General features: G+C 35.3%; 1 protein-coding gene across 4 annotated transcripts in view; it reads left to right on the forward strand.

The window, feature by feature from the left end:
- LOC139729161 (voltage-dependent calcium channel subunit alpha-2/delta-1-like) overlaps positions 1 to 27827 on the forward strand; it is a 106490-nt gene that overhangs the window by 53270 nt on the left and 25393 nt on the right. The window contains exons 18-22 of one of the 4 annotated variants that reach the window (XM_071640089.1): positions 3344 to 3418; positions 5566 to 5595; positions 12397 to 12471; positions 17289 to 17312; positions 27511 to 27582. In XM_071640089.1, the coding sequence (XP_071496190.1) occupies positions 3344 to 3418; positions 5566 to 5595; positions 12397 to 12471; positions 17289 to 17312; positions 27511 to 27582 (276 nt within the window). The remainder of the gene's footprint in view (positions 1 to 3343; positions 3419 to 5565; positions 5596 to 12396; positions 12472 to 17288; positions 17313 to 27510; positions 27583 to 27827) is intronic. The other 3 variants (XM_071640090.1, XM_071640091.1, XM_071640092.1) reach the window with 3 other exon arrangements.

Below are 27827 nucleotides of genomic sequence, written 5' to 3' on the forward strand. Positions count from 1 at the left end.
CTCCATTCAACATTATTTGGGATGCTATCAATAGAGGAAGCATGCTTCCCTCCCATGGCTGCCATAATATCCCATCGCCTAGGCAACAAGGAATGCAGTTCTAGGATAGGCCAGTTCACAGTTCCACTTTGCGCATGAGCAGAAAAAGGTCATTTGTGCAATTAGGCATGTTCGTTTTTTAAATTCACCGAGATCAGCATAAATTGTGATAAAATCATTTATTTGCGTAATCCTTACAAATGGTGCTTGCTTGCACATCCACCTGACAGCAAGCCTGGAATTTGGCAGTATTGATAGAAAAGATTGCAGATGCATTCAATACAAAACGCTGAAATTGATGCCTGTTGAAGTGTCAATCGACGGATTATTTTGGTCACCTAGTCTATACCCAAGTTCATTCTCTGTTTAAACATGAATTCAATAATTTTTTACATCGTACAAGCTTATGTAGTATGCTGCTTCTAAAATGAGTGAAGTGCTTAACCAGCTGAGAAAAAAAATAGAGGTAATTTTTAACAAAGTGCAGATGAGCAAATTGTGAACTGGCTTATTCAAGTGTTTTGTTGCTGCATTCAGTTCCCCTGCCCTCTACTGCTAGCATGTTCATCCAGTGCTTGTGGTCCTTGGAAATGATGAAGTGACCCAATGGCAAACTTTCTTGGGTTGTTTTTGGTTAATATGCTGCATATCATTACATTTATTTCCTTCCACCCACCTTATAGTTCCTTATCTGTAGTTGATATGCCCTACCCCATTCAGAACCCCTATGTAAAAACCTTCATCTTTGGAGCTCCATTTAGAAATTTGTTTGTTTTCATTTGATATCATCCATTGATTTTACATGCAGTGGTATGTAAAGTATTGAAGTCCCAAGAGTGTTTTACATATTTTTTTTACATTTTTTTGTGTTCATTGACTTCTTTCATGACTCCCTTTTATTCTACATGAATATGATATGAAGTAGGCCTATGGGTCCTGTGTAGGTGCACAAATTTCATGCAGCATATATTCATTGCTGTAGTCATCCAGCAAAACCAGTCTATGGTTAATTGTCACCACACTTTACTGCAAGGTGTGAGTGGATCATGTACCTCCATCCAAGTTCCGAAGGCCGCATGTTCATTTTTTTTTTAATAGCAAGCTGTTATGTGTATACTTAAAAAAAGATACAAATCATGCTCAGTCTAGGGGAATGAGTGCATTCCAATATATTTTGCTAATCATAGATTAGTACTTAAGCAATGATTGACAGATGATGTCACTGACAGAATCTGGATGTGGAAGGTTTTTGTGTGTGTGTGTGTGTGTGTGTGTGTGTGTGTGTTGGGGTGTATCCAATACTGAAGAAAAAATGGAAGGAAAAAAAAACATATGGCACTTATTTAGATGATTCATTGTGCCTCGTTAGTGATGTGGAGAGTATCAAGAATCAACATAAGTCGACATGTTTTTGCATAGCATAAGTCCTTTAACTTTTGCAATCTACAAATTCTCCTGGTAGAATTGTCTGTTTCACATATTAGACCACCGGTCCCTCCTTTTCATACTGTATTTTATTTACATAATTGTTGACTGTTTATTTTATTGATGGCAACCATTTATATCATGCCACCAACTCTCTCTCTCTCTCTTAAAGGGATGGTATAGTATTAGTGAAAATGAAGATTGGGCTTTTAACTTCTTGCAAGATACTAAGAAACCACTTATGACATGTTACAGAGCATACCATTCTAAGAGGACTTCAAAGTTTATTTGATGAATATCGGTCTTGAAATGGCAGAGATATCCAAAAACGAAGTAAAACAAAGCAATCCTTATAAAAGTTTGGTCCCACCTTTTATTAGTATCACATGGTTTTGGATATCTCAGCCATTTTCAAAACCAATTTTCATGAAACAAACATTGAATTTGTTTTGGAATTACACGCTCTTTCATATTTCATGAGAGGTTTCTCATTATCTCACCAAAAAGGTTAGAAACCTAAAGCCAGGTCTCAACCAAAACTATACCATCCCTTTAGATTCTCTCCTCCTTTCAACCCCTCTCATTTGCATGTTGTTTTTGTTAGTTTTACTAATTAGCATTCCATTTTGCAAATAAAGAAATAATCCATGGCAGGTTGCACATTTGATTTCGACTTCTCCTTTTCTTACACCACTTACCATTATCCATTCCATATTTAATAAAACAAATAACCCAATGGTATTGGATATGTGACTAACCTTATTGTCTCTCATGTCATCTATAAGCAGTGCCTATCTGAGGCTTTCCGCCGTATTCATAAGAATTCATCCATTTCAATTCATAATGTCACTCCTTTCTTTTCTTTGTATCCTGTGAACCCAATATTGAAAAATGAAATATCGACTGGATTTCATCAGCATTGAGGTTCACCAGAGAATATTACCCTTGTGAATACAACAGGTGACATATTCTCATTTTTCCCCTTCTAGGCTGCTAAATACCATTGAAGGAAATGCAAAAACAAGTTGGTTTTATTGTGAGTTAAAACACATCATGTGCCTTTACTCTCCAACTTTAAAAGCTTGTTATCATCCCCAGCTGGAAAGAAGAACTTCCATTCAACGACTTGGGGCATCCAATTTTGATTAAAGGAAACCAAAGCCCAAATATCAATGTGGATTGAGTGAAAGCAGCAATATTAGTCAAACACATCAAAGAATGTTTTAGGAAAATTGGACGATTGATTCAAAGTTATGAATTTTTAAAATTTCAGTGCTGTCATCACTGGATAAGGAGACTACATATTACTTCACTTCATGACATCATTTTGGACAACAGTGTAAAGTAAATTGGAAAAGAAGAATTTCACAAAATTTCATTTTTCATGAAAAGTACACAATCTATCAACTTGTTACTGACATTTGTTAAGGACGATACTATTCCTCCTGCTTTCTTAAAGAGGTACATGTAAGTCAAGTGATCTTTCATTATGCCAGTCGAAAAGTGAAAATATATTGTATTTCTTTATGTTTTCTTTTAAATTGTTGTCCATAATGACATCATGAAGTGTAATAGTCTCTTTATCCAGCAATACCAGCACCAAACTTTTAAAAATTCAGACATAACTTTTGAATTGATTGCCCAATTTCTCAAAACTTTTACTGATGTGTTCCACTAATACACTGCATTCACTCAGTTGAAATGTATATTAATTGGGCTTTGGTTTCCTTTAAGTTGATATTCACCTGATGCGTACCTCCTGCCACCAAACTCATCTCTGCTGCCATTTTGTCACTGGCGCCAGGACTGTATGTCAGCATTATAACAATGCCGAGTGTAGTTTGTATAATCTGTATTCATCTACATCATTCGTTTCCAGAGTCAGCAGTTGCTTGGAGTGGTCGGCACGGATATCACAACTAAGAACATGGCTGACACAGTGCCCAAGAATAAGGTATGTACAATGATTGCGCCACATCGGTCCAAAGCATAGCATTTCAGATTGTACATGCATGCGCGTGCGTGTGGGAGTGTGCATGCATGTGGTAGTTATTTATGTATAAAAAAAAGAAAGAAAGAGAGGGAGAGAATGATTTGGAGAATAGAGAATAACAAAAAGATCCAAAATGAAGATAGAATGTGAATGAATACAATAATATCTTTTTGCACTCTTTCTTGTCTGTATTGAATTATAGGCCTACTCTATTTTACCTTTTGTGTAATATTTAAACAATTGTATTTGAAGTAAGATGGTAGAAGACAGTCCACATCCTGCACAACCTGAAGTATTTGCTCAGTGACTGACTGTGAAATAACTCTTTCTGCTGTTCATGTTGTATGCTAGTCATGATGTTAGTCTAGTAAAAAAAAAGGCTGTTATATTTTAATCAAGATCACCATATTAGAAATCAAACTGTCATTTATCAGTAGAAATTATTCCCATTCTTACATACCGGTGCACTACATCATGTTTTTGTAGTTTCAAAGAAATTCCATGCCTTGATTGTATATTAATTTATAATTTCTCTACGGTACCTGCTAGATGGTCAAATGTGGTGTCAAGCTGTACATGAATAACCCCCTCCCAAGAAAAGAGAACAAAGCAAACGAAAACTATTAAAGAACCAGAAGACCAATCCTTCCCCTTTGTAGAGAAGCTAGATCCCCCAAAGTGACAATTATCAGTTAACAAAATCACTGGACCCCATAATAAAAGAGGACTCGCCACTGTTGGTGGGGGTACCATGGTAAAGACCATTCTAAACATTTAAAACATACCTGCATTAAAGTTATTTGGGGGGCAAGGATATAATTTGATCTGTCTTGAGCTGATTAATTGCTATTGTACTCAGACCTCTCAAGTTTACATGTATGATGCTTGGTAGATTGCCCAGAAAGATTATTTCAGGTTCTCATTCACAGACGTATGGAATTTAAAGAACAACAATAAAATTATAAGGTGGAAAATTTATGCGTTGTCTGTAAGCTAAGAAATAGATATTGTTAGATTTGTTTATATGAAGTACTGTATGTATGATAGTAAGCTGTGCAATTATCTTCCCTGTAAGTTTTCTCTCCTGGCAACAGCTCTGAAACTTTTGATGTTTGAACTTGATCTTCCTTCTGTTTGTTGTTCAGAAGAGTGTTGTAGAAAGCAGAGAGTGGAAAGAATTCCTTGTGTATAGCGGATGCTGACAACGCAACTGAACACAGTGGAGTGGCTTGCATGTTACTGCTTTTTTTCTCCTTTTTTTTTTAACTAACAGCATGGAATCACACTTTATATTATAGTTTGAGAAATGTGCTCAGTGTTATGGATGTGGCGTGTGAACTGTTTATGCTTCACACAAATTCACAGCTATTGTAAGTGATATGTAGTTTGGTAATAGGTCTAAGAAAGAAAGACTTCAGTACCTTTTGTTCTATCATAAATATAATGCTGTAATGTAGGTGAGGCCTGAGAATCATGACAGAATGCTTTAAGAATGAAAGTGTCCGTTTCGTATACTAAGTAATTTGATGTAGAAAGTAGTGCGGATTTGGAGTTATACCAGAAGTGGGGGGGGGGGGGGATGAAAAAAATCGAATGGCTTTCATTTGGAATGTCTTTACACTACACAAGCTTCATGCTTTTTTCTTGTAATTAATGGAAAATTACAATCACATTTTCCTAATGCTGCATCACCCAAGCAAGTAAACGGGATGGAATTTTGTGGGAAGCATATTGGATATCTTTTTTTCATAGCCACAAGAGAAGATAAGTTTATTTGGGTAAAGTTGGGAATGGTGGATTTTTTTTGTAAGTATGACATTGTAAATATGACAGAATAAGATATACCAGCTTCATGCATCTTTATCATCCTGTTCTATGAAATGGAGTAATTAGTGTCAGTACTTACTGATGATGATGATGATGATTTTTTTTTTTTTTTTGGGGGGGGGGGGGGGGGGCGGAGAGGGGAACAGCTTGTAAGGAATAAGAGCTAGCTAAAGTCTTCTTACTTTTCCATCTCAAGGTGCTTTGCGAGAAACAGGAAGTAGAAATTACCTTCTTTGTTTATCTTGTTTATTCCTCGAATGGTTCTATCTTTTTTTTTCCAGCCTGCGTTTAACTCTACATTCAGTCAAGCTGTAAGTGTTTTGTACCTAGCCTTATGCTTCCAGCGGTTTCTTTGGCACCCACTAACGAGCATGACAATTTATTTGCTGTTTGTTATCACAACTCTCTAATTGTGTGTTTCTGTTTTTTCCCCTCTGCCTTGACATGTATACATGTAGCATATATCTCCCTACGGATACTTTTCTGCAGTATATAATTTGCAGTGTGAATCTGTACTGTATATAGCTGTAAAGTCACTGATTTGATTAATATCTGTCTTCCCCTAAATTGCCGCTAAAAGTAAATTATTAATCGAAACAATTGTGCATGGCTTCACTAACCCCTGAATATCTTTTCTAGACAGTTAACATGTTTGCATGGCTGAACAATCATGATCTTATACTACTAAAATCCCTCCTCTGCATTAATTGTAATGCATGTGTAAAGCACATGCAGAAAGAAAAAGTCAAGCAAATTGACTTTCTTACAACTGTGATTATCTTCCTATTTTTTTCTGTCAGGATGTGCACATGCATATTTCACTTTATTCATTTATATCTACCACAATATATTGATTTGACAGGATCTTTTCGACATGCGTATTGAGCAAACTCTTAATACATCTGAGTTATTGTGTCACAGAGTGAATCTTCAGCTAGGCCTATTCCTGTGATAGATAATCAGGTTAGGCATTTTGAAATGGCTGAAATGATGTGTTTTTGTTCGAATTATTTCATGCTATTATTTGGAAACACGATTATCACTTCTTTTCCGAGTATTGAAACAGCATTGTGATACATCAGGGACTTTAATTTGATGTTCTTCCCTGTGTTGATCATTACGGGATAATTTTTTTTTTTCAACTCTAGCACATTTTTATATTTTTTTGTTTTTGTTTTTGTGAGTTTTTTGTTCTTTTTTATCCCATCATTGTACCGATTGTAATGAAAGTGAGAAGTATGCTTCTTGGTTAATTGTTCCCCTAATTTTTGTCATGCATTATTATATCAGTTATGGAAGTGGAAAAAAACAGTCCCATTTCCATCGTACATGCTTTTAAAGGCCCCGTCACACAACAGCAAATGCCCAATGAATGCCCAACGAATGTCCAACAAATTTGAAAATTTGAAGATATGTTCACATCCGTTGGTAATACTAGAATAGTTTGTAACATGCTTGGCGTTCTTTGTAATCATTAGCTATTCGTGGGGATTCGCAGAGATACGCTGGAGCCGATTTTTTTTTTTAAACATGTCCAAAATCTCCGGCGTATCTCTGCAAATCCCTATGAATAGCTAATGAATACAAAGAACGTCAAACATTTTACGAAGTAATTTAGTATTAGCAACGGATGCAAACTGTCTTCACATTTTCGAATTCGTTGGGCATTCGCTTGGCATTCGTTGGGCATTCGCTGTAGTGTGACGGGGCCTTTATTCTTATGCAGCAAAAGCACCAACTGCAATTATGCAATTTTTATTTGTACACTAAAATTCCACACATTATGTTGCATGAAATCACCAAGTCTGTATTGATATGATTCTGATATTCTATATTTTCAACTGCAGGTACATGAATTTTACACTCTGAAAAAGCATGAGTCGAAACTATTTGATCCTTAGCACTAGGAAGACATGCAGACATGAAATTGCAGTATCTGGCACATTTTTTAGCCATTCATAATGACTTGCTTAGATATTTGATATTGTTTGCCGATACAAATATTAGAGTTGTTTTCATTGCATTAACTGGATATATTTTTTGTATATTTTGGAATGGAATGCATCAAATAAAAGAGTACTTGAGTGCAAGCAGTGCAGACCCACAGATTTTTTTTACAATCTTAATACTTCTTCATCTGATGAATGCAAACAAGAGGATGATGAAATTTTAATCATGGAATTAGAAATACTGAGGTAATGGCTAGATAGATATTATGTGCAGTTAGCTATATCACAAATGCCTCTTATTTTTGTATGCCAAAATTCACATATTCTCACCATTTATTGCCAGATGACATTGATTTAATTCAACAGAATGCCCAGAGTGACCCTGTCTTTTAATACAAACCTGTCGTTTTTTTTTTACGAAGTTATTTCATGTCCTCTCTAGAGTTTTATGGGAAATAGGAATTGCCTGTTTTTCATGTTAAAGAGGAAATCCACCCCAAAATAAATAAACTCCAAAAGAAAGAGAGAGAGAGAGAAAGAAAAATCTCTAAAGAACATTCCAAAAAATGACAAAAATCGGATAAGAAATAAGGAACATATGACATTTTTGAATTTCAGCTTTTTTTTTTCGGAAAATATCTCTACACCAGTTCTTATGAATATTCAAATAGGTGAGATGATGATGTCATGCCCTCACATTTTTTCATGTAATTTACTATGCTGTATATGAAATTCAGAAAATTGTTATTTTTTAGCTAATACAGGTAACTCATATTCCCATACCAAAATATGTCAAGATATTATTTTGTGTTCTTTTTTATTTTGAGTGGTTTTAAGGCAGGCAAGTTTTATATTCATACAGCTGAAATATAAGATTCTGTGTTGTTGTATCTGTTATGAAATGACTGAGAAAGTAAGAGCATGACAGCGTCAACTTGCTAATTTGAATATCATAACGACGGTCAAAAAGTATTTTGCGAAAAATTTTGAAATTCAGAGTGTCATTACTTCCCATTTCTTATCCGAGTTTGATCATTTTTGCACTGTTCTGCAGGGATTTCTTCTTTCTTTCTTCTGAAATTGATAAAATTTTGGAATGGATTTTCTTCTCTAAACTCTATCTTTCTGCTCTTATGTCTAACTCAGACCAAGATATCTTGAGCACTATATTCTAATTGGTTGGCACATATTCAGGACTTAAGTGTTACTTACATTTTTCCATACAGTATCACTAGTATCATCTAATGTGTGTTTGCTTGAGGGTGTGCATTTCATTGGTGTATGAGAACAGTGGAAACTGTTCAAAAAATGCCTTTTTGTAGTAATCTGGCCAAGGAGTATGTTATTCTCATGCTTGCAATACCATATTGCAATATCAGGGCCCTGTAGCATAAAAAGATGCAATCAGACATAAGTCAGCTAGGAAATCAAGCACAAGTCAGGTATCAGCCAATTAGAGTTGAGTACTCAAAGACTTATGCTTGATTCACTGATTTATGTTTGATCTGGTATTAACATTTATGCAGCAGGGCCCTGAGATTCCCGTCTCCCTAAAAGCCTAGTAAATATTTCATCATGTACTGAAAAAACATTGCAAAAGTCTCCCTGATTTGGAAATTTCAATCATTTTTGCCAATTGAGAAGCATGTAACACACAATTAACTCCCTTTACTGCCCTTGGGAGCATCCCTCAACTAATGAGGGAAATACTAGCAGCCATGCACTTGCATCTATTTTGTAACTTCAACCTTCCATCTTTCAGTGCAACTTTCATTAGCAGTTTGTTGTGTGGGTGACAACTAATTATCGTAAGACAGCATTGTCATATCCCCAGGTACATAAACTTAAAGTGTGACCAAAGAAGTTCCAGCAATACTATTTAGACCTAATATACAATCTACATCTACAAAATGTTATCAGTTAGTTGATCTGATCATGCTTGAAACAGTTAAACACCGTATTTCACTTGTCCAAATACATGCATGAAATTTAGAGGACAACAGAAAAATGCATTACATCTTCACCATACTCTATACCCTCTGTCTACCGATGGTCTCTGGCTCTGTTATAAAGAAGTTTCAAATTGCACTTAACAGTACGTTTTAGTGCACTTTTTGTAAAGGAAATTCATTAAAACTTTAAAGTCATGCTTCTCTGCTTTGACTGTGAATTAAAGTTTGTAAGGTTGAATAAATATGCTTATTTTTATAAACTATATTTATTTCCATTTTCTGTGCATGAGGCATATGATGTGTTTATGAAAACTGTACAAAAACTTATAAAACCAGTCAGTAACTGCATTTGAATTTGATACTTTGAAATTCACCATAAAGTGAATGCTCATCATATTGTCGGCAGTCATGCCGAACCGTCGTATAACCCGATTTTCGGTCAAACTGTCGATTTTGAGATTTTGAGTCATTTTGATAGTGGATATTCCATTGTACATAATGTGAAATTAAAAACAGTGATAGGCTGTCCTCTCCTATCGTATATACAACAGTTCGGGAGACCTGTTTGGTCCCACTCATTATAAGACGTGATGGAGTATAGACTTCAATAGACCCTTAAGCTTCAAAGCCATTTCTTTTTACAGTAGCAACTCTCCTATAGCATTTAGATATTTCTGTCTATGAATTCAGTAGAATAAAAGCTTCCTATTTGGGGAAGATATACACACAGAGCATCTTTCAGTCTTTGACATGAAGTAAAGAAAAAAAAACTCTTGCCTGGTAATTCCTCATAGGTATTTTGATGGAAGACCACTTTTACGTTGAAGATATTAATTTGATTGACATCATGGAATTTATGTTGTCCTTATGTTAACATCTTGCAAATTGAAATTATTATTATATTTTATTAGTCAAATATTCTATGATTAAAGCTCAAACCTTTATTATGTAAATGTGTGTACGTATGTGTGTGTGTGTGTGTGTGTGTGTGTCGTGTGTGTGTGTGTGCATTTCTTTTGCTTCTGGTCAGGAATACATTGTATCTTAGGGTGTTGGAAATGCTAATTTAGGGAAACTGGTTCAATAGCAACTCAATACTAACACTAAAATTGCTGTGAAAAAAGTTGATAGATTCTTGTCTACAATTTGTTTTCTAGACATTGTGTATTTCTATCTTGATTTCTTTTAGAAAAAAACTTCTCTGCTATTTACAATAATTGAAAGTGTTTTCTTGACTCACACCTCAAGGTTATTCTTATGCCTGGTTTTCTACTATATATAGCAGCATAAAATCCTCTTGGTTTTCCTCTGACTGCAACTAACATGTATATTATGTATTTAATAAGATCCAGTTATACGTGATATACAAACATTGTACACAGGTTGGAATCTCTTCATATATTTAAACTTTTGGTGTGTATTTGTGTTGAACAGTAATGAAATATTGAAAGGTATAGGAGGACATTGAAAGGTATGGAGTTACAGGTGTTAATACTTTTTTGGTTCTCAAACATATGACTTTATACACTCAGGATTGTAGCATTTACATCACATTGTATGTGCAAGTTATGAAATATGTTGTTTACATAATATTGCATCTGAACTTATTTACTGTTTTTGCATTGCTGCTCTTTGAAATGGTGTGTGTACCCCCTTTGTCTTATCAGTATGTCATGTTTACTGCAGTAACACAACCATGGACGGGCTCAGTTACGCAAAATACCGTCACATAATTGTATGATTTTCACACAGGCACACAGGCACACACACGCACACGCACACATGATGTTCACATACTTACACATTGACACACAATGTTCTTAAACACATAACCACACAATGTTCATAGACAGACAACCACACAATGTTCACAGACAGACCACCACACAATACTGGCAATGTTACAATGATACAAGTACTGTGAAATTAGGGTGGCAAATTTGGAAGTGACACATCTTGTTTTGTCTTCATAATCTTTGCAGCAAAAATAATGAAATGAGATAATATTAGGGATCATTTATCCATCAAAATACACAGAGACAAGAACCACAACCTAAAGACAACCCTATTTAAGCCTGTTTATTTAATACCCAGTGGTATCTACATGTTTGTTTGTTCAATTGCCATTCACTGTGATTTGTTGCAAATGTCAAGTGGATTGAAATGAGTAAGGATGTTTTTGTGTTCTTAAAGGACAAGTTCACCTTCATAAACATAAGGATTGAGAGAAATATTAGTATAAACACATCATTGAAAGTTTGAGGAAAATCGGACAATCCGTTCAAAAGTTATGAATTTTAGAAGTTTTTGTGCAGTAACCGCTGGATGAGAAGACTACTGCAGTGTATGAATAACTTAGATGTCACATGCGTACAACAATATAAGGAAAATATAAAGAGAATTTCACAAAATTTCATCTTTTGAAAAAAAGTACACATTCCCTTGACTCGTTACCGACATATGTTATGGGTAATATTATTCCCCCTGCCTTTAGAAAGAGACAAGTCAAGTGCTCTTTTATTATGCGAAAAAAGTGAAAATATGTTGAATTTTCTTTACATTTTCTTTATACTGTTGTACGCATAATTACTCACAAGCTGTAGTAGTCTCCTCCTCCAGCGATTCCAACACAAAAATTCTAAAAATTCATAACTTTTTGCATTGATTGTCCAATTTTTCCTCAAACTTTCACTGATGCGTTCTACTAATATAGCTTCATTCTCTCAATCCTTATGTTTATGAAGGTGAACTTGTCCTTTAATGTTTTCACATTTGAGACATGCTTGTGAATTCCATGTGATAATCACAGAGTGGTCAATGGATACTCTTTTTTCCACCAGGATACCATTGAATTATTATCTGTTTATCAGCCCTGCCTAATGCCCTGTTTTACATCTACTCCAGACAGTCCTGATCATAAATGGACCCCCCCCCAAAAAAAAAAAAAAAAATATATATTATATATATCAAGATAAGGCAGGAACATTCTTTTTAATGGTCACCTTGAATCTACATGTGATATATACTGTGTAGTAGCTAAAAACAGATAAAATTTCTCTTTGTTCTACATTAATCCACAACATTTCGCTCTGACAATTAAGTAGTCTGATTTGAATAATTTAATCACCTTTGACAACAGAACGCATATTTTTCTGTGATAAAAGACTTCAACTATCATTCTAATTCTTGTGTTTCTGGACGTGGTGTGTAGATTGGGCCCCAGGCCTACGTGTTTGGTATCAACAGCAACGGGTATATTCTGCTCCATCCAAGACTCAAGGCAGAGGTATGTACATGAACCAATGATATATTTTTTCTTGTTGCTCTAGATGTGGATAGTCGCACCGCTTAACATACCCACAAACAGATGGTATTAAGATTTGCCAAGATAGGCAGGTCGCTGGCTCGAGGCAAAATCCTGAGAGAAGGCAAGATGAGGTAATTTGCTCCAGATTTTTGGAAAGGCTTAAAATCAAACAACCATTGGGATATTTGGGAGGAAAATGCAAGAGATTAGGGAAGTATTTTTGTCAATGACATGTTTTCATTTTCTTCTGACAGTCAAATATCCGGAAATTGTGAAATGTCATTGTTCAACACAAGGCACGAGTCGGCTAATATGAACTGGCACTTTGTAAAAATATTTCAGAATTAGACTTTAGTGTTTTGTCCATGGAAGATGAGGGATTTGAAACATGACTGGCTGTGCATATTCTCAGTTCTGTGAATGAATTAAATTAGATACCTTGAGGTAGATAGGGCCCTATATTAGAATTGTAACAGATTTAATTGTCATTGCTCTGTTAAATGCTGGAGTTATTTGCAGCTGTAATTTTTGTCTGAATATAGTGTATCATACCATGCTGGACTAACAATTGTAAATGATTGTGACTTTTCTAACAGCATGCTGTGATTGTTTTTTTTTTCAATGCTAACCTATGTGATGAGATGTTGTCATTGACAGAGAGTGGCTAGACGTAGAGAGCCACAGCAAGACTGAGGCAACTTAGCTAGCTCCAACTCGCTCTAGTCTACTAACACTTGTCGCTAACTGGTAACACAATATTGTCTGAAAACAGTATTCGAAGACGTGTGCATTCTCACTTGTGGATTCTTCTTTGAATAGTTTGTATGTGTGTGTGTGCGTGTGTGTGTGTCTTTTTCTGTTTTTAAGTGTTGTGTGTGTGTGCAATGGACCTAATATTCACTTCTTTTCCTCCTTAATCTCAAAGAGATTAAGCCATCTATTCATTCTCATTCTGTCGCTCGTGAGACTGCAAAAAGAAGATTGAGGTGTACATGCTAGTGGCAAATGGCACAAACTGTCATGACGAAGCCATTCTGCAACAGAGAGCGTTGTTGTTTGAACTCACTGTAAGCATGTGATGACATGATTTGAAGTACTGTACAAGTAAAAATATCACTTTAGGTAACTCTTGAGTGTGTGCATGGCATGATCATATGAAGACAGACCATGATGCGTTTGTAGCCAGGGGTAGAATTCAAATCAAAGGGATTACAAATGTACCTGTTCATTACCAACTTGAATGAAACATTGAGATGAAAAGCATGAGAGGTTACATGTTAAACATCATCATTCTGAGCAATTTTTACAATTGTATATCCTATTCAAACTATAGGGTGCAGAAGCATCTGTAGGGTTCTAGTTATAGGCACCGGTGATTGCATGATCGCGCTCATCATGGAACTATAGATTACACTTCATACCTCAAATTGTGGACACCACAGCATTGCTGTCATGCAATTACATGTCAGCTAAGAGAAACTGATCATGCATCTAGTTGTTACAGTCAAAACAATCAAATCTTCAAACAAATATCATTGCAGTTTTAAGAAAGGTTTATCTAGTCAAAAGTGTCCACAAATGTGACTTTGTACCCAAAGGCATCCAGTAATTTTTGTCACTTTCAAAGAGTGCAGACAAAAAGAGGTTTTGATTAACCCATCAAGGACGGGATGATTTTGCTATAACACACATTTCCCATAGACACCCGCCCAAGTATACTGGGGACTAGTCTTCAATGGATTAAAACTCTATGTTGATAATGTGAGACGTGCCACTGGATGCTTGTATTATTTTTTTTTTCTGTGTACAAGTTGCTACAGTGAGTGATACCTGTTAATTGTAAGCAAAATCTGTGAACTAACACAAAACTTTTGTACACTGGATAACATGTGACAAGTTGCCCCACACCCTTGTGGCATTATATAAACTGAAAACACTAATTCCTTTTGATCATTTTTGACAAACTGATCAATTTTGTGAAGAACATATTATTGTCCAGAAATGCTGCAAATTGTAATCACACAAGGAATCAAGGCTTCTGGTAATGGAATTAATGAAGTTTGACTGCCAACAGTGAACGCAATTATATCCCACAATTAGAACAGACTCTTTTGTGATTCTTTGTAATTCAAAATTCTATATTGACCAGACTCCATGAAGGCAAATTCCACTCTTTGTTGGAATTACTTCTCATTCAGAATAAGAATAAGAACCACAACAACATCAACAACAACAACAACAGCAACAACTGTGAGTTATTATCATTATAGTGTTTCTTGTTGTTTTTCAACACAATCATATAAACATAAAATACACTTATTTAGTTATTAATTCTGCAACTTCACTCCCCACACTTTCACAGAGTCATAATTTGCCAAGTTGTCACAACTTGAGGGATCAGTTTGATAGAAGGATATATTCTCCTTGAATTTACATCACAAGAGGAAGTTGAGGTGAAGATTTATGAGTGCTGAGCATGTAGGGAACTTGTCGGGCCATGATGAACATCACCCAATCTGAGTCCCCGGTTACACTCCCACATAGTGATAGGAAAGTTTCTGACCTTAAAATGCAGTTTATTTTAAGTCTGATATCATAATGATGCTTTCATTGTTATGATTTGTTTTGACTCTGGAATGAATTTTTCCATTGAAATTATATATTTTCTAATCAAACCTTTCAAAAAGTAATTAATATCTTTCTGAAGAAGGCTTTGAATAACAGGTAAATGAGATATTTGACAAATTTTACATGCACAGTGTTGAAAGATGTAGCAGTGAGGATTTTTTTTTTCTGAAATTGTCCCCCATTCTGTGCCCTTAAAAATTGGGACAGCTCTTCATGGAGGAAAGAGATATGTAGTCAAATTTAACCACTAAACTGACCAGTGTTAATAGTGTCTTCTGTATTTGATTCCTGGATGTCGGGCCATTTACATGACCTTTGACCGGTTGAAGAGAGAACAACTTGTACAATAAAGTCTTTTGATTTCTTTTATCCCTTCTGTGGCCTGCTTAACTGCAATGAGAATGCCAGCAGCTTTGGACATGACCTTCCATACTCTGCTGTGTGTGACCTACTCTCTTTATTATCATATTTCTAAACTTTATCACCATGGATTAGATAAAAGTCAGGAGACTCCCTTTTAAAGTGAAAGTGGTTTCCATTCATGCTAAAAGCCCTCTCTTTTTCTTTGCCTCTGGAGAAATCATATAGTATATTATGAATTATATTATTTTACAGCTATATTAACTCTCTGTTTGATCATACTTCTATACTTCAGATAAAGAGTGTCTTACTAAATGTGAATATGCTATTATCATGTCCGTCCAAGTCTGATTTATTAGTAGACTCCATATTAACTTGACAGTGGTGTCAATTCTTGCTAATAAAACCCTCCTTTTTTTTCTTTGCCTTCTGGAGAAATCAGACAGTATATAATTATGAATTATAATAGTAATATATTACATCTGAACGAAACTCTGGAGCTTGTATATTGTCACTTTCCATGTCAAATCAAAGTTCACAAAAATCGTACTAATAGAATTGCACATAATGTAGTGGCTTGTTGAATATCTAACATTTGATGTTTGTGTACAATATTTACACATCCTAGCATATAGTGTTGATGTTGAGCATACACTGTTGTGTGATTGTACCATAAGATCGAATGCAAACATTTGCAAAGACTTACACTGTAGCCTTAACAGTTTACCCCAGGAAAAGCAAGTTCTTTTATAGGGACCCTATAATGTAAACAAAGCTGTCATTGCAGCAACTTACTTCATATGTGTTATTGTGTGTAAAATCACAGATGCATTTTTACATCACATTTTTCATAAATGGTATATTGTTGGTATACACGTAAACAGTTCAGTATTAAATCTTAATGGGTGTCATTCATTATGGTAGTCTGGTGAAGTGCCACGGTGTTGATTGTATTGATTTGTCATAACATTTCATAATCATCATTTTCATGGGTTTCCTTGAAATTCATTTTGGTATTCAAAGCCAGGCACATATTCACTTTATACATACAATCATCATTTATTAATATTTAACATTTTTTGAAGTCGAAGCATCATGATCAATAGCTCACAATTGTTCTCATTCCTTCCTTTTTGTATTGCAATTAAAGTGCTTCCCTTTCATTAAAAAAAAAAAAAAATCTGGAAAGCTGAAACTAGCACTTGGCCAAGTACCAGAGTGAATGAAGTAAATGACTTCGCTTTGGTTAGATATTCTAGAATGTTGTCATCCATGGCTGTTTATGTTGGTTCTGCTGGTGGTGAGTTGAACATGGTAAGTCAAGCAGAACAAGTGCGTGGACATACTTGTCTACGTTTAAGCTGTGGACACCATGGAAATATGAAAGTGCATACAGAATATTCTTTATTAGAATATCTCATTGCCCACATCCCGCTGAAATCAAGATGTACGAGGAATTCAAATTTTTGTTTGGGTTTAGCATGTCTTGAGTTATTTTTTTGCCATTCCTTCTATATATCTTACAGTAGTCAGTATTTTCTCCATACCATTGAAGTGTTGTTCAAGTAGATTCAGAAATCACAGATGCCGTCTTATTGGTGGAATGAAGCTTTGGAGATGCATCTGAAAGTTTGGCTGCCGAGTATGTCAATGGTTCAAGTTTCTTACTTGGTTTTTTAGTCTCACTCATTTATTTTGTTAATGACTTTTTTTTACACCTCAACCATTCGCCATGTGATGCTCTCTTTCATCCTTTCCCTTTCTTTCCATTTCAAATTTCTCCTCATTATGTTGGTGATAACAAACAGGAACATATCAAATCCATCCTGGAGGTATTCCTCTCACTTTCATTTTTTTTTGAAAACCCTTGCCTCCCGTTTTCATTTGCCTGCGTGGTAACGAGAAAATATAATGGTCAAGAGTAACCTCAAAGAGAAGTGCATCTTGGTCCATTTTCATTCTTGTTTGCAACATCTGTTTAAACATATATATATTTATATTCATATTTGCTCTCACACATATATATATATATTTCCTCTACTTCTCTCTTTCCTGTACTATATTATGTGTCTTCTCTTTGCATCCTACTTTTGTATTCTGTAGCAGTTTGTCCAAGGTTTGTTAGACTACGGAATGTTGGTTTTTGTTTGAGTTTGTCATGGAAGATCATTGAGAGGAAAATCAAATGTGCACATTTTGCCAAATTCTTGATTTTACGCTGTTAATGCTCCTCTGCACTGATATCTGATATGCTGGTACCATTTTCTGGCTTTACCAACAAACAAAATTTGCCCCCCCTCCCCCCCCCCCCCCCCCCCCCCCCGAAAAACAAAAACAAAAACAAAAAAGTCTCTCTGAAAATTTTTTTGAAAGAGATTGAAAAAGATGACCCCCACCCCAAAAATTAAAAGAGGGGGGAAAGATGATAATTGTTACTGACTGCTGCATGCTGTTCTTATGCACTCTGGGTATTGAGATTGAGTCTGCATTTTCATTATTATTTATTTGTAGGCTTGTCGTGTCTTGATTCAACCAAATGTCCACCATCTGGCTCTTGCCTGTGGAATGTTGTATGGCACCATGCTTGCATATTAAATTCAGTGTCTGCCTGCTTCATTTCATTGTTGATTTTTTTTGTCAATTGTAGTGATAAAAAAGATCTACTTTTGAGTTAAATCAGCACAGTATTGAAATCTTGACTGATATGTCACACTTTTCAATCTTAAAGTGCAAATAGAAAGTGATCCAAGGTTCACATTATTTTGCATCTTTTTTTATGATACGTTTTTTATCTTCACCTAGTCCAGAAAATGCTATCATGATGGTTCTTTGCAAATGTAACAATGCAAACTTTCAAAAGAAATCAAACCAAGGGTATCATGACAGTGACATTATTTTAAATAAAAAGATTGAGCGAGGGAAAGAATTGTTTAAAAAAAGAGATAAGAAGATGGAGGATTAGACATATTATTTCCAAAATGTCAAGAGGTAGTCCTCTTTCTGCTACAGCCATAATTCAAATCACATAAAGCCAAAAAATCAAATGATGGATTTATTAATTTTCAGTTATCTCCAGTGCAGTAATAAAATCAGTTAGGTGCCCCAAATATATTAAACACTCAACAGTTATTGCTTCTGTTGATAGTATGTAGTTGAGCAGTGTTTAAAGAGCCACATGGAAAGCTAGAATTTCTCAAGACACAATCACAATGAAATGTATGTTTAAGGCAAAAAAAAGAAAAGAAAAAAAGAGTGGAACAAATCAAATGTGCATGAGAACAGAACAACAACAGAGCTAGTTTATAGCCACTGAAGTACAAACAGCTCAATGCTGGAATTCTACAAAATTAATGAAGTGTAATATTACCTATATTCTATTGAAATACGTCTCAAACATCATTTCGATCCACACAGACTACTGTATACACCTTGTGCCAACTTTCCCATTTCGTCAATATACAGCTTGTTCAGATGAGACTGTGTGGTCTGTTGTATGTGTTTTGAGAGTGTATCCATAAGGTATGCCAACAAGAAAAGGGGAGAGAAATTCTCATGGTCGGACATCCAGGTATTTAGCAGTGGCTGCAGTGAAAACATGATGTATTTTTGAGGTGAAATTATCTACTTTTCTTCCATAATTGGCTTTTAAGTTCCATGAAACTGTCAAATATGGTCCACCTTAACATTTCTGATAGCCACAAGAAATATCATTGATAAATAATAAGTAAAAGAATGGTCAATTGAGGATTTTGAACGCCGATGCCGTGTTGCCTGTATCACCATTACCACATATATTCGTACACTGTATGCTTGTGCATGCACAACATTCACACCGATTCACACTCCAGCTCCATACATGTACTGTACAAGTGAGCTGTTTGTTTTCATTCCAGCTATACCGGAAGTGACGAATGCCTGACCATGAGAATAGACAGAAAAACAGAGTGATGTAGAAAGATAAAGAGACAAAAGAAGAGATAGAAAGAGAGAGAAAAAGATGAGGTTCAAAACTTGTTTCAGAGACAACCACAAAGTGCACATGTGTCAACTTGTCTCTCACAGATAGATCAAGAGAAATACTGTAAAAGTAGAAATTTTCGTGATGTTGAAATTTTCGCACAACCAGAAACTAGCGCGAAAATGAAAGCACGCGAATATTTTTGCTTGCCATATTGTATTCAAGTAGTTGATGTGTTGATTCCATGGAATTAAAAACATGCGAAACTTATCTTACCCGGATGAACACGAAAAATTAATCCCACGAAAATATCCACTTTTACAGTAGGTGTGAAAAGGAGTGAAGAATTAGAGAAACTTTCTCATCTGTTCCAATTCAGTATACAGTTCGATCTCGATCATCCGGCCATGTCGGGACCGGCGCTCATCCGGATAAGCGAATTGGCCGGATATGGGAGACACAATGTTAATGTATATAGCTGCCGTCCAAGCTGCCGTCCCAGTGCACTGGCAGCTAGGCAGGTAGCGTACCTTGCAATGGTGGTGCTGACTGCTTACTTTTACGATGATAATGTGGTGTGAATTTATGTTAGTTCTGTCGGGAATATTGTAGGTAAAATTGTGTGAGATTTGTAGAAATTTTATTTGAGTTTAAAGTCACTGTTTTTTCTGTATTTTTGGATGAAAAAGAAAAGTCCTTCACTGCGTGAATGCACTCGGATGATAGAGATTTCCAGATAAAAGGAGGCCAGATAATCGAGGTCGAACTGTATTTGATATCCCCTCTAATTTCTCACCATCACTGACACTTTTCAAGACTTCACCCCATACCATACGCCCCCCGTCAAAGACCTGTCTTTATTGTTCTATCAATGCATTTCACCCCTGTTGCCGTAACATTAATCTGTAATCTCACTAAACATGGCCACAATCATGCATTAATTTGAGAATGCCGTTATGAAACTCCAGTCCATGCAAGCCTGTTTCATCTGCTTGTTGATTGTCACCAAGCCATTTGATTCATCATTTTGATTTGTCAATTTTTTATTTTCATTTTCCATGTTTTTAGTATCTTGTTTAATAGTTTGTGACTTGATGAGATTGCCTCCGGTTTAGCATGGGAGTGCACGTTTTTTTTTTTTTTTTTTTTACTTTAATAATTTCCAACCACATCTTTTTGCCAGTGCCCACTCGTTTTATCATCCATCTGTTCTATGTTTCACGCCATTTGACTGCATCTCTCAATTATTTGCCTGTATTCAGTGCTCGACATTGTCTGTAAATTTCCCTTATTAACACCAAGAATCATCCAGTTGTGATTTGTGCTCATAACCGAAGTGACTTTACTGCAGGAGAATAATGTATTAAAGTGTTGGTATTTCACACAGCAAAGACTCTTATCAGGGTGTTTTGGGATGTAATCAAATCTATGAATGCTTGTTTCAGGTGATTCAACTGTCTATGAAATTCCTGCACCTGTTCTATATCTCAAAAAGAAGAAGAGAATAGTTCAGGTTATGCATGAAATCTGAATACTGGTAGATTATGAAATTCCCATTGACCATTACCCTGTAGACCATTATAATGCTACCATTTGAATTAAAAGAAATATATATAAATTGTTCCTTCTGGGGACCTAGTAATGATCTTTTCCATTCATCTGTACATATTCTATGCATTTCAATACTTTGAATCCAGTTTGCATGAAATTAGTCGTTGCTAAGCCGGGCAAGTTAGGGGGCATACATTGTGGTTGTTATCAACAAGCTTTGTTATCTATCATAAAGTATGCATAAAATTTGAACAATTCAGTAAACTTCACTCCACTCATGGCACGTACATCACAAGTTAGAGCATACATGCTTGCGTCATGCTACATCTTTGAAATACAGACATTCTTCCATCGCCTCCACTTTAAATGTAAAGGAGCAGAAGTCTTGCCTGTTTTGGAGTGTGATTAAGTGCTGCTCATTTTGGAGTAAAATAACTGTGTGATTTTAGCTCTGTCAAATTAAATTTTCTCTGTGAGTTTAACTCTTTGTAAAGTGAATTCAGGTCTTTCACAGAGTGAATACCCGTATATGGGAGCTATACCGCCATACTTTTACATTTATGGAGTAATGTGTAATATGCAGGCAGATCAAATGGTTTAAATTGTAGTGAATTTTGAGCTTTCAAACACATGCAAATATGCTTCATAAATGTAGACCCACACTTGCAAAGAAAATTGACAAAAAACACTAACAAGTACATGTAATTCTGAGGACCTATCAAAATACTCGGGGGAAGGTTGTGTGTGTAATCATGTTCTGAGGGACAGTCAGAGATTATCCTTTCTGAGTTCTGTATTCTATTACAACAAACTCGTTTATACCCCTCTAACTTTGGAGGGGGATTTTTTTATGGTATTTATTAGCAACACCATAGTTGACCTGGGCTGCAAAATGTGACCTACCCACAACACACTGATATTTAAACTAATTCAGATATGGAAAGTAGTTTTATGGTGGCACAAATCCAAGTGGCTGTGCAATTGTGTATTCAGTCATATCTTATAGTCTATCACTATATGTCATGTTATGTTATGTTAAGGGCATTGCAACACAACAGAAATGTAATGTGATGGATAATGTAATGAGAATGTAGTTGTAGGTTAGGAGGAAATTCTTTACTGCTAATAAAAACATCCTCACCTTGTTTTATTTGCATAGTATGGTATCCATCTATATTGCAGTGAAAACTTAAATTCAACAATTTCTGTTTTAAAATCTAAGGTGTGTTTTTAATGAAACTTCTATCATTGTATTTCATTTTGAAAGCCAACGTGAATTGAGTGTGGAAACTGCAGTTTGAGTGGTCTCATTGTATCAACAGTTGTTTACTTTATGAGCGAGATAAATTTGAATACATGCTTTTAGCTGTACCAAACTTTAATACCAGCACAAGGTGCTTGGGATGCAAATTAGACCTATATTATGGAAAGATATGAGCTGGTATGAGGAGGGGGGGGGGGGGGGGGGGATTTCTGTGTATGAAAGCTTTTGTGTCCAGACATTTTATGTTTTGAGAGTCATAGTTGAAGCGATGTTTTTGGTGGTGAATGTAATGTGCCATTGCTTTTAATTTCCATCACTGAAAGAGAAGAGGCATCATCTGCTAGAGAAAATTTGATTTGGTATTATGCGTGAATGTTGCAAAGTAAAATGTGTGGTATTTCTGTGATCTCACCACTTGGAAGATGAGATAACTATCAAGACTATAGAATTCTCCTCAGAACCATCAGCCTAAGCATTATATCTATGACTGGTCATGAACAAGTTTGTGATCCTAACAACAACTTGTCATGTTGCTGTCCACTGCTGTACTCCTTCCGTCCCCTTGCCCCCCTATAATAGTGTTCCCCCCCCCTTCTTCCCTGTTTAAAACCTCTTGATTAAAAGGTAGCATCCTAACCTACCAGTAGAAGCAGCCCAAAATCTATCCTTCCCTTTTCGTGGAATCTAGTGTTCGGTCATTAATTCATGTCTTTCAGAGCTGACGCAACACCATTCGTATAATCTCATGTTACATCATACCGAGCTTTTAGAGACATCCGTTTCAATATAGTGTGTGTTAATGGTCAACAAGTACAGTACTGGTATTGTATTTGTACTTAATTGTTACAGAGATATAAGATATTGAATACCATGATGACATGTATGTGTCCTGTGAGGTTGAGGTTGAGCACAATCAGGGTGGATCATTTACAATAAGCGTCTGTGTGTGTGTGTGTGTGTGTGTGTGTGTGTGAGCGTGGGTGTTTGTATTTGCATGTGTATGTGTGTTTGTGTGTGTGGGTGTGCTCATTGTTGCAGGGTATATGACAGTTAGGTCTGTGATTGTTACTGTCCAAATGTAGCATGATGTTACTTTCATGTTGTGAACATCTACTACAAACTCATGTATCTGTTGCATGACTCTTCCATTACTTAATATGTGACCCTCAACACCATGGAAGCTTTACTAAGTTTGCCGAATGATATTTTGATTTTTAATTCCAAATTCTTCAGGGTCTGTGCTTTCCAATAATTAACATAATTTGTCCCATAGTTTATATGTATGTCAACCCACCATAGAAAAGTTGGGAAGTTTGGCAACCAGACAACCTGGGTTGAGGGAAAATCAACTCCAAAATTCTTGAATTTATTGTTAGAATGGAAATTAAGTTTAAGATACTGTCAAGTATGTAAGCATTCAACGTTATAGGCAATTAAACTGAACAGGTCAGCTCAAAACGTTCCTATACCATGCTTGCTAAAAATGCAAAGGTTTTAATTTCAAAATGTTCTTTGAACTTGAATTTCCTATCAGCAGTGACGAGAAGTAATTCTGAAATGTTCATTGCAGTTTTTAAAGATAAATAAAAGTTATTTTTCTTCAGCCAAATCACCCCAATTTTGTAACTTTTTCAGCTCCAGTGTCTGCAAATTTATCAGAGTATCATGGTGCTGGGTCACATTACACATGTTGCTACCCTTGGCTATATTGAGTGTTTCTGCTCTATTATGTACACCAGTCTTGTATGGTGTATCAAATGGATGTGCGTCTCTAGTAAATACTAACAGCATGAAATATGTTCAGCACTTTTTAGCTCTGCACTTTTACTTCAATATATTCCAAGCTTACAGAGAGTTACATTATATTTTATATACCAGTCAGTTGTGATGAATGTATGGAATGTTACTCCAGCATGCAAATGGCCCATACATAAAAAAGTCAACCAGCACTTATGTGTGTATACCCACTGCATGGTATTCAACGTTCACCAAAATTGGTATTGGTAAGTAAATTTTCTACCAATGCCATTAGAATGGTATAACACATAGAATTTACAAAATACTATCATTTCTATTTTTAATACATTGTATAAAAAGGAAACTGCATCAACATTCTACTGGACTACATGTTCCCTTGTTCTGAACTTAAATGCATTCCATTTTGCATTTGACCTTAATAAATATTGAAAAAATAAAACATATGAAAGGTGTAGAAGTTTTGATAAAATCAAACATAAAAGCAGAATCATGGAATGTCAAACTTCCATGTGTTTTTATGAGACAGTAATATTGGCAGCAATCACACACGTAAATATGCTTGAAAAGTTGAATCATTTACATTGCCTGACAGTTCAACCATTGGTTATTTAAATATTTTGTGAAAATCATATCTTTACTTTTTGATTTAGAGCAATTGTAAATACATTCACTTTCAAAGTCATCTATGCTGCCAAGTCATTTAGAACTTTACAATAATTTGGATTAAAGGATGCATATCGATTTCTACCTCTTACCTCGCCCTCCGCAGAAAAAGAAGAAATTGTGTGTAAATTTATTTGTGTGACAGTGAGAGACTTTGTAAGGTGATGACATTACAAAATGTACCTCATCTAATTTGCATAAATTATGTGACTGGCACAGATATCACTGTCTCTAAACTTCCAACATTCCAGGACATATTTTCATGCAACTTCTATCATCTTGTTTTAATGTGGCTACCTACTCCTCCAATCATTGAAGGCAACTTAAACTTGGGGTAGCACATTAGGTTGGCTATTAATGTTTGTTCACATGATCCATGAACATATTTTTGAATAAAGCTGTATATAATTAAGATGGGTGGGGGGGGGGGGGGGAGGAGGAGGAGGAGGAGGAACATTTCTAATGGGGTGATAGTGATACACAAATACAATTTCTGCTGCGAGTTGATGTGTGAGTTTTTGAGACAGATTGTGCAGCTTCACGTACGTTTTTGTACAAAACTCTTCAAAATACTTCATTTTATAGTAAATAGGACTAATCCAGCGATACTGGACCAAGTGACACGTACATACTACCCTCTTTTATTATTTTTTATTTAGGGTCTAATCTTATTGTATTTACAAATGTATGCTGATGAGTTTTGCATATTTATGTAAGATCCATACAGCTTGTAGCATGTATTTATCAATAGAATATTACAATTATTATGTAGTATGGAATTATGTTCAAGGTAAGATTAATGTGTGTGTGAAGAAAAATTATCTACTTACTGAAGCTCAATATGAATTTCTCAGATTATCAAGTTTATCAGCATGCATAAGTGTTGGAACAGCATCATAATTATAGCACTTTTTATTCTGATATAACTGCAATGGCTTTTCATCATTACATTTTTGAATGTATGAATGTGCATGGCGAAATGCATGACGTAGATGGAAGTATGAGTGCTGTCTTTAGTACGTGTGAAATTGTCATAAGTTTGCCCCTTGTATGAAGTATATCATATACATTATATTTCCTTTGCATTCATTCCGAGCATGTTTTTTTTTTTTATTTGTGTGTGATATTACCAACAAGTTTTTTTTTTTCCTTCTTGTAAGGAAGATGTAGTCATGTGATACAACTTGATAATTTGTTACCGATTGATTACTTCATCGCACCAATTTGAAAGCACTTTATACGTGTAATTCACTTGTGGACAATCCTTTACTAGCAAGCCCCAGAGAATCAAAATCATTCTGGTACATAAATATACAGTGCACCTCAACTAAGACTGTTGGCATGATTGTGTAAAGTGCATAATCAATTTGTAAATGCCATTGCTTAAAACTATGGTCGCATGATGCAGACATAAAGAATAACCTTAACCCATTGAGGATGAAATGATTTTGCTGCAACACACACTTTCCATAGACACTGGCCCAAGTAAACTTGTAACTTGTCTCCAACAGGCTATCTGTTATTACAACATATCAAAACAATTTATTTATTTATTTATTTTTTATCAAGTTTCTCGTTGAAGTCTGATAACCCCTGAAATTGCCTCACTGGCCAAAATCAGCATAGTTCTATGTGCTTGGAAATTGGTGTGTGGTTCAAATAACTGGCAATGACTCAATAGTTTATCTGTGCTTCAACAAGATTTGTCCTGGTTTGTGAAATCGTACTGGGTAAATTTGAATATTTGTACATAAACATTTACATTTTGCTTTTTTTGATTAAATATGTTTCTGTAACTAGACATTTAATGACTACTATAAAATGAATCCTTGGTTTTAAGGTTAGGAAAAAACAGTAAAGTTGATTTTGATACATGCTATAGGCAATATTTGCAGATCTGTTACATAAAATGTAAAGAATGATTTCGAATTTAAGGTTAGGAAAGTACAATAAAGTTGATTTACATACAGCCTGTACTAAGTTAAATTTGCAGATCTATTAGAACAATTTAGGAATGATTTCTTAATATGAAGAAATGTATGTATCTCATAAAAAACAAACATATTCTAATTGACTTTATGACTTGCAATTCACAAAGAGAGAAATTAATTTTAGGGTTAATATTGTTTCATACTGGCTTTTGGTAGGAATTGCGAATTTCTGTGGACAGGATAAATGAAACCTTTTGTTTTAGTAAAAAATAATGAAAAGACACATTAGCCAAATACCTGGAAACAAATAGTTTTTTTTTTTACTTTTCAATAATTACCCGTATGCAAAATTTGTCACATACAGTACACTTATTTAAGGCTGTCCTTGACAAATATTGCATCAGTTTACACAATCAAGAAAAGATATGTTTAAGAGTTCCGCAATAATTCCTTGTTCCAACATGAAAGAGTGGCCCTTGTAATCTGGCACATGATTTACATTTGAATTGATATATTTATTATGAGTTACTGTATTTAGCAATGCAAGAATGGGGGAGGGAAACATTTTTTTTTTTGATATGTGGTTGCTTAATGGGAAAAATTAAATTTGCCAAAATTTCTTCAAAGATATCCAGATCCATGAAATTGAACTTGATGAAGTAGTGATTCTGTAATGTCTGCAATACCTATGATAAAAGTCACATTTCGGACAACCAGATATTCAACTCAGATAAGTTTTGTAGACATGGTAATACAAACATTCTAAGGGAATGGGTAGGTAGTGGGTGTGAAAACAGAGACCTGCAAAGTGACTCGAATCTTGTTAGAACTGTAAAGTCGTGGATGTGGTATTGTCAGGATTCTTAAGGTTTTGTTGGCCTTATTTGTTTTCAACCTCGCTCCAGCTGAACTATCTGTCTGATCCCCCCAACGTTGACTTCTTAGAGGTGGAATTCACAACGGATGAGAAGTTAGAAGTGAGTACATTTGAAAAAGATGTAAACTACTGTATACTGTGTACCAGGTATATTATATTTTGTGGTGTTTTCTACAGAGACTCCAACCCCAAGCACCTTCTGATCTGGAGATTCTCCCGCCCGAAACCCCTAGCAAACGGGAGACTCCAAGTTGATGTGTGCGAAGCGCGAAGTTCCTAGAGTTCTAGATGTTCTCTGGTGCTTTCTAAGGTTTATTTTTTCAACACACAATAGCAATAAGTAAG

The sequence above is a fragment of the Diadema antillarum genome, unplaced genomic scaffold (genome assembly GCF_040938485.1).
Source record: "Diadema antillarum isolate AM-2024a unplaced genomic scaffold, OU_Dant_1.0 seq00000221_RagTag, whole genome shotgun sequence".
NCBI classification, from domain to species: Eukaryota; Metazoa; Echinodermata; class Echinoidea; order Diadematoida; family Diadematidae; genus Diadema; species Diadema antillarum.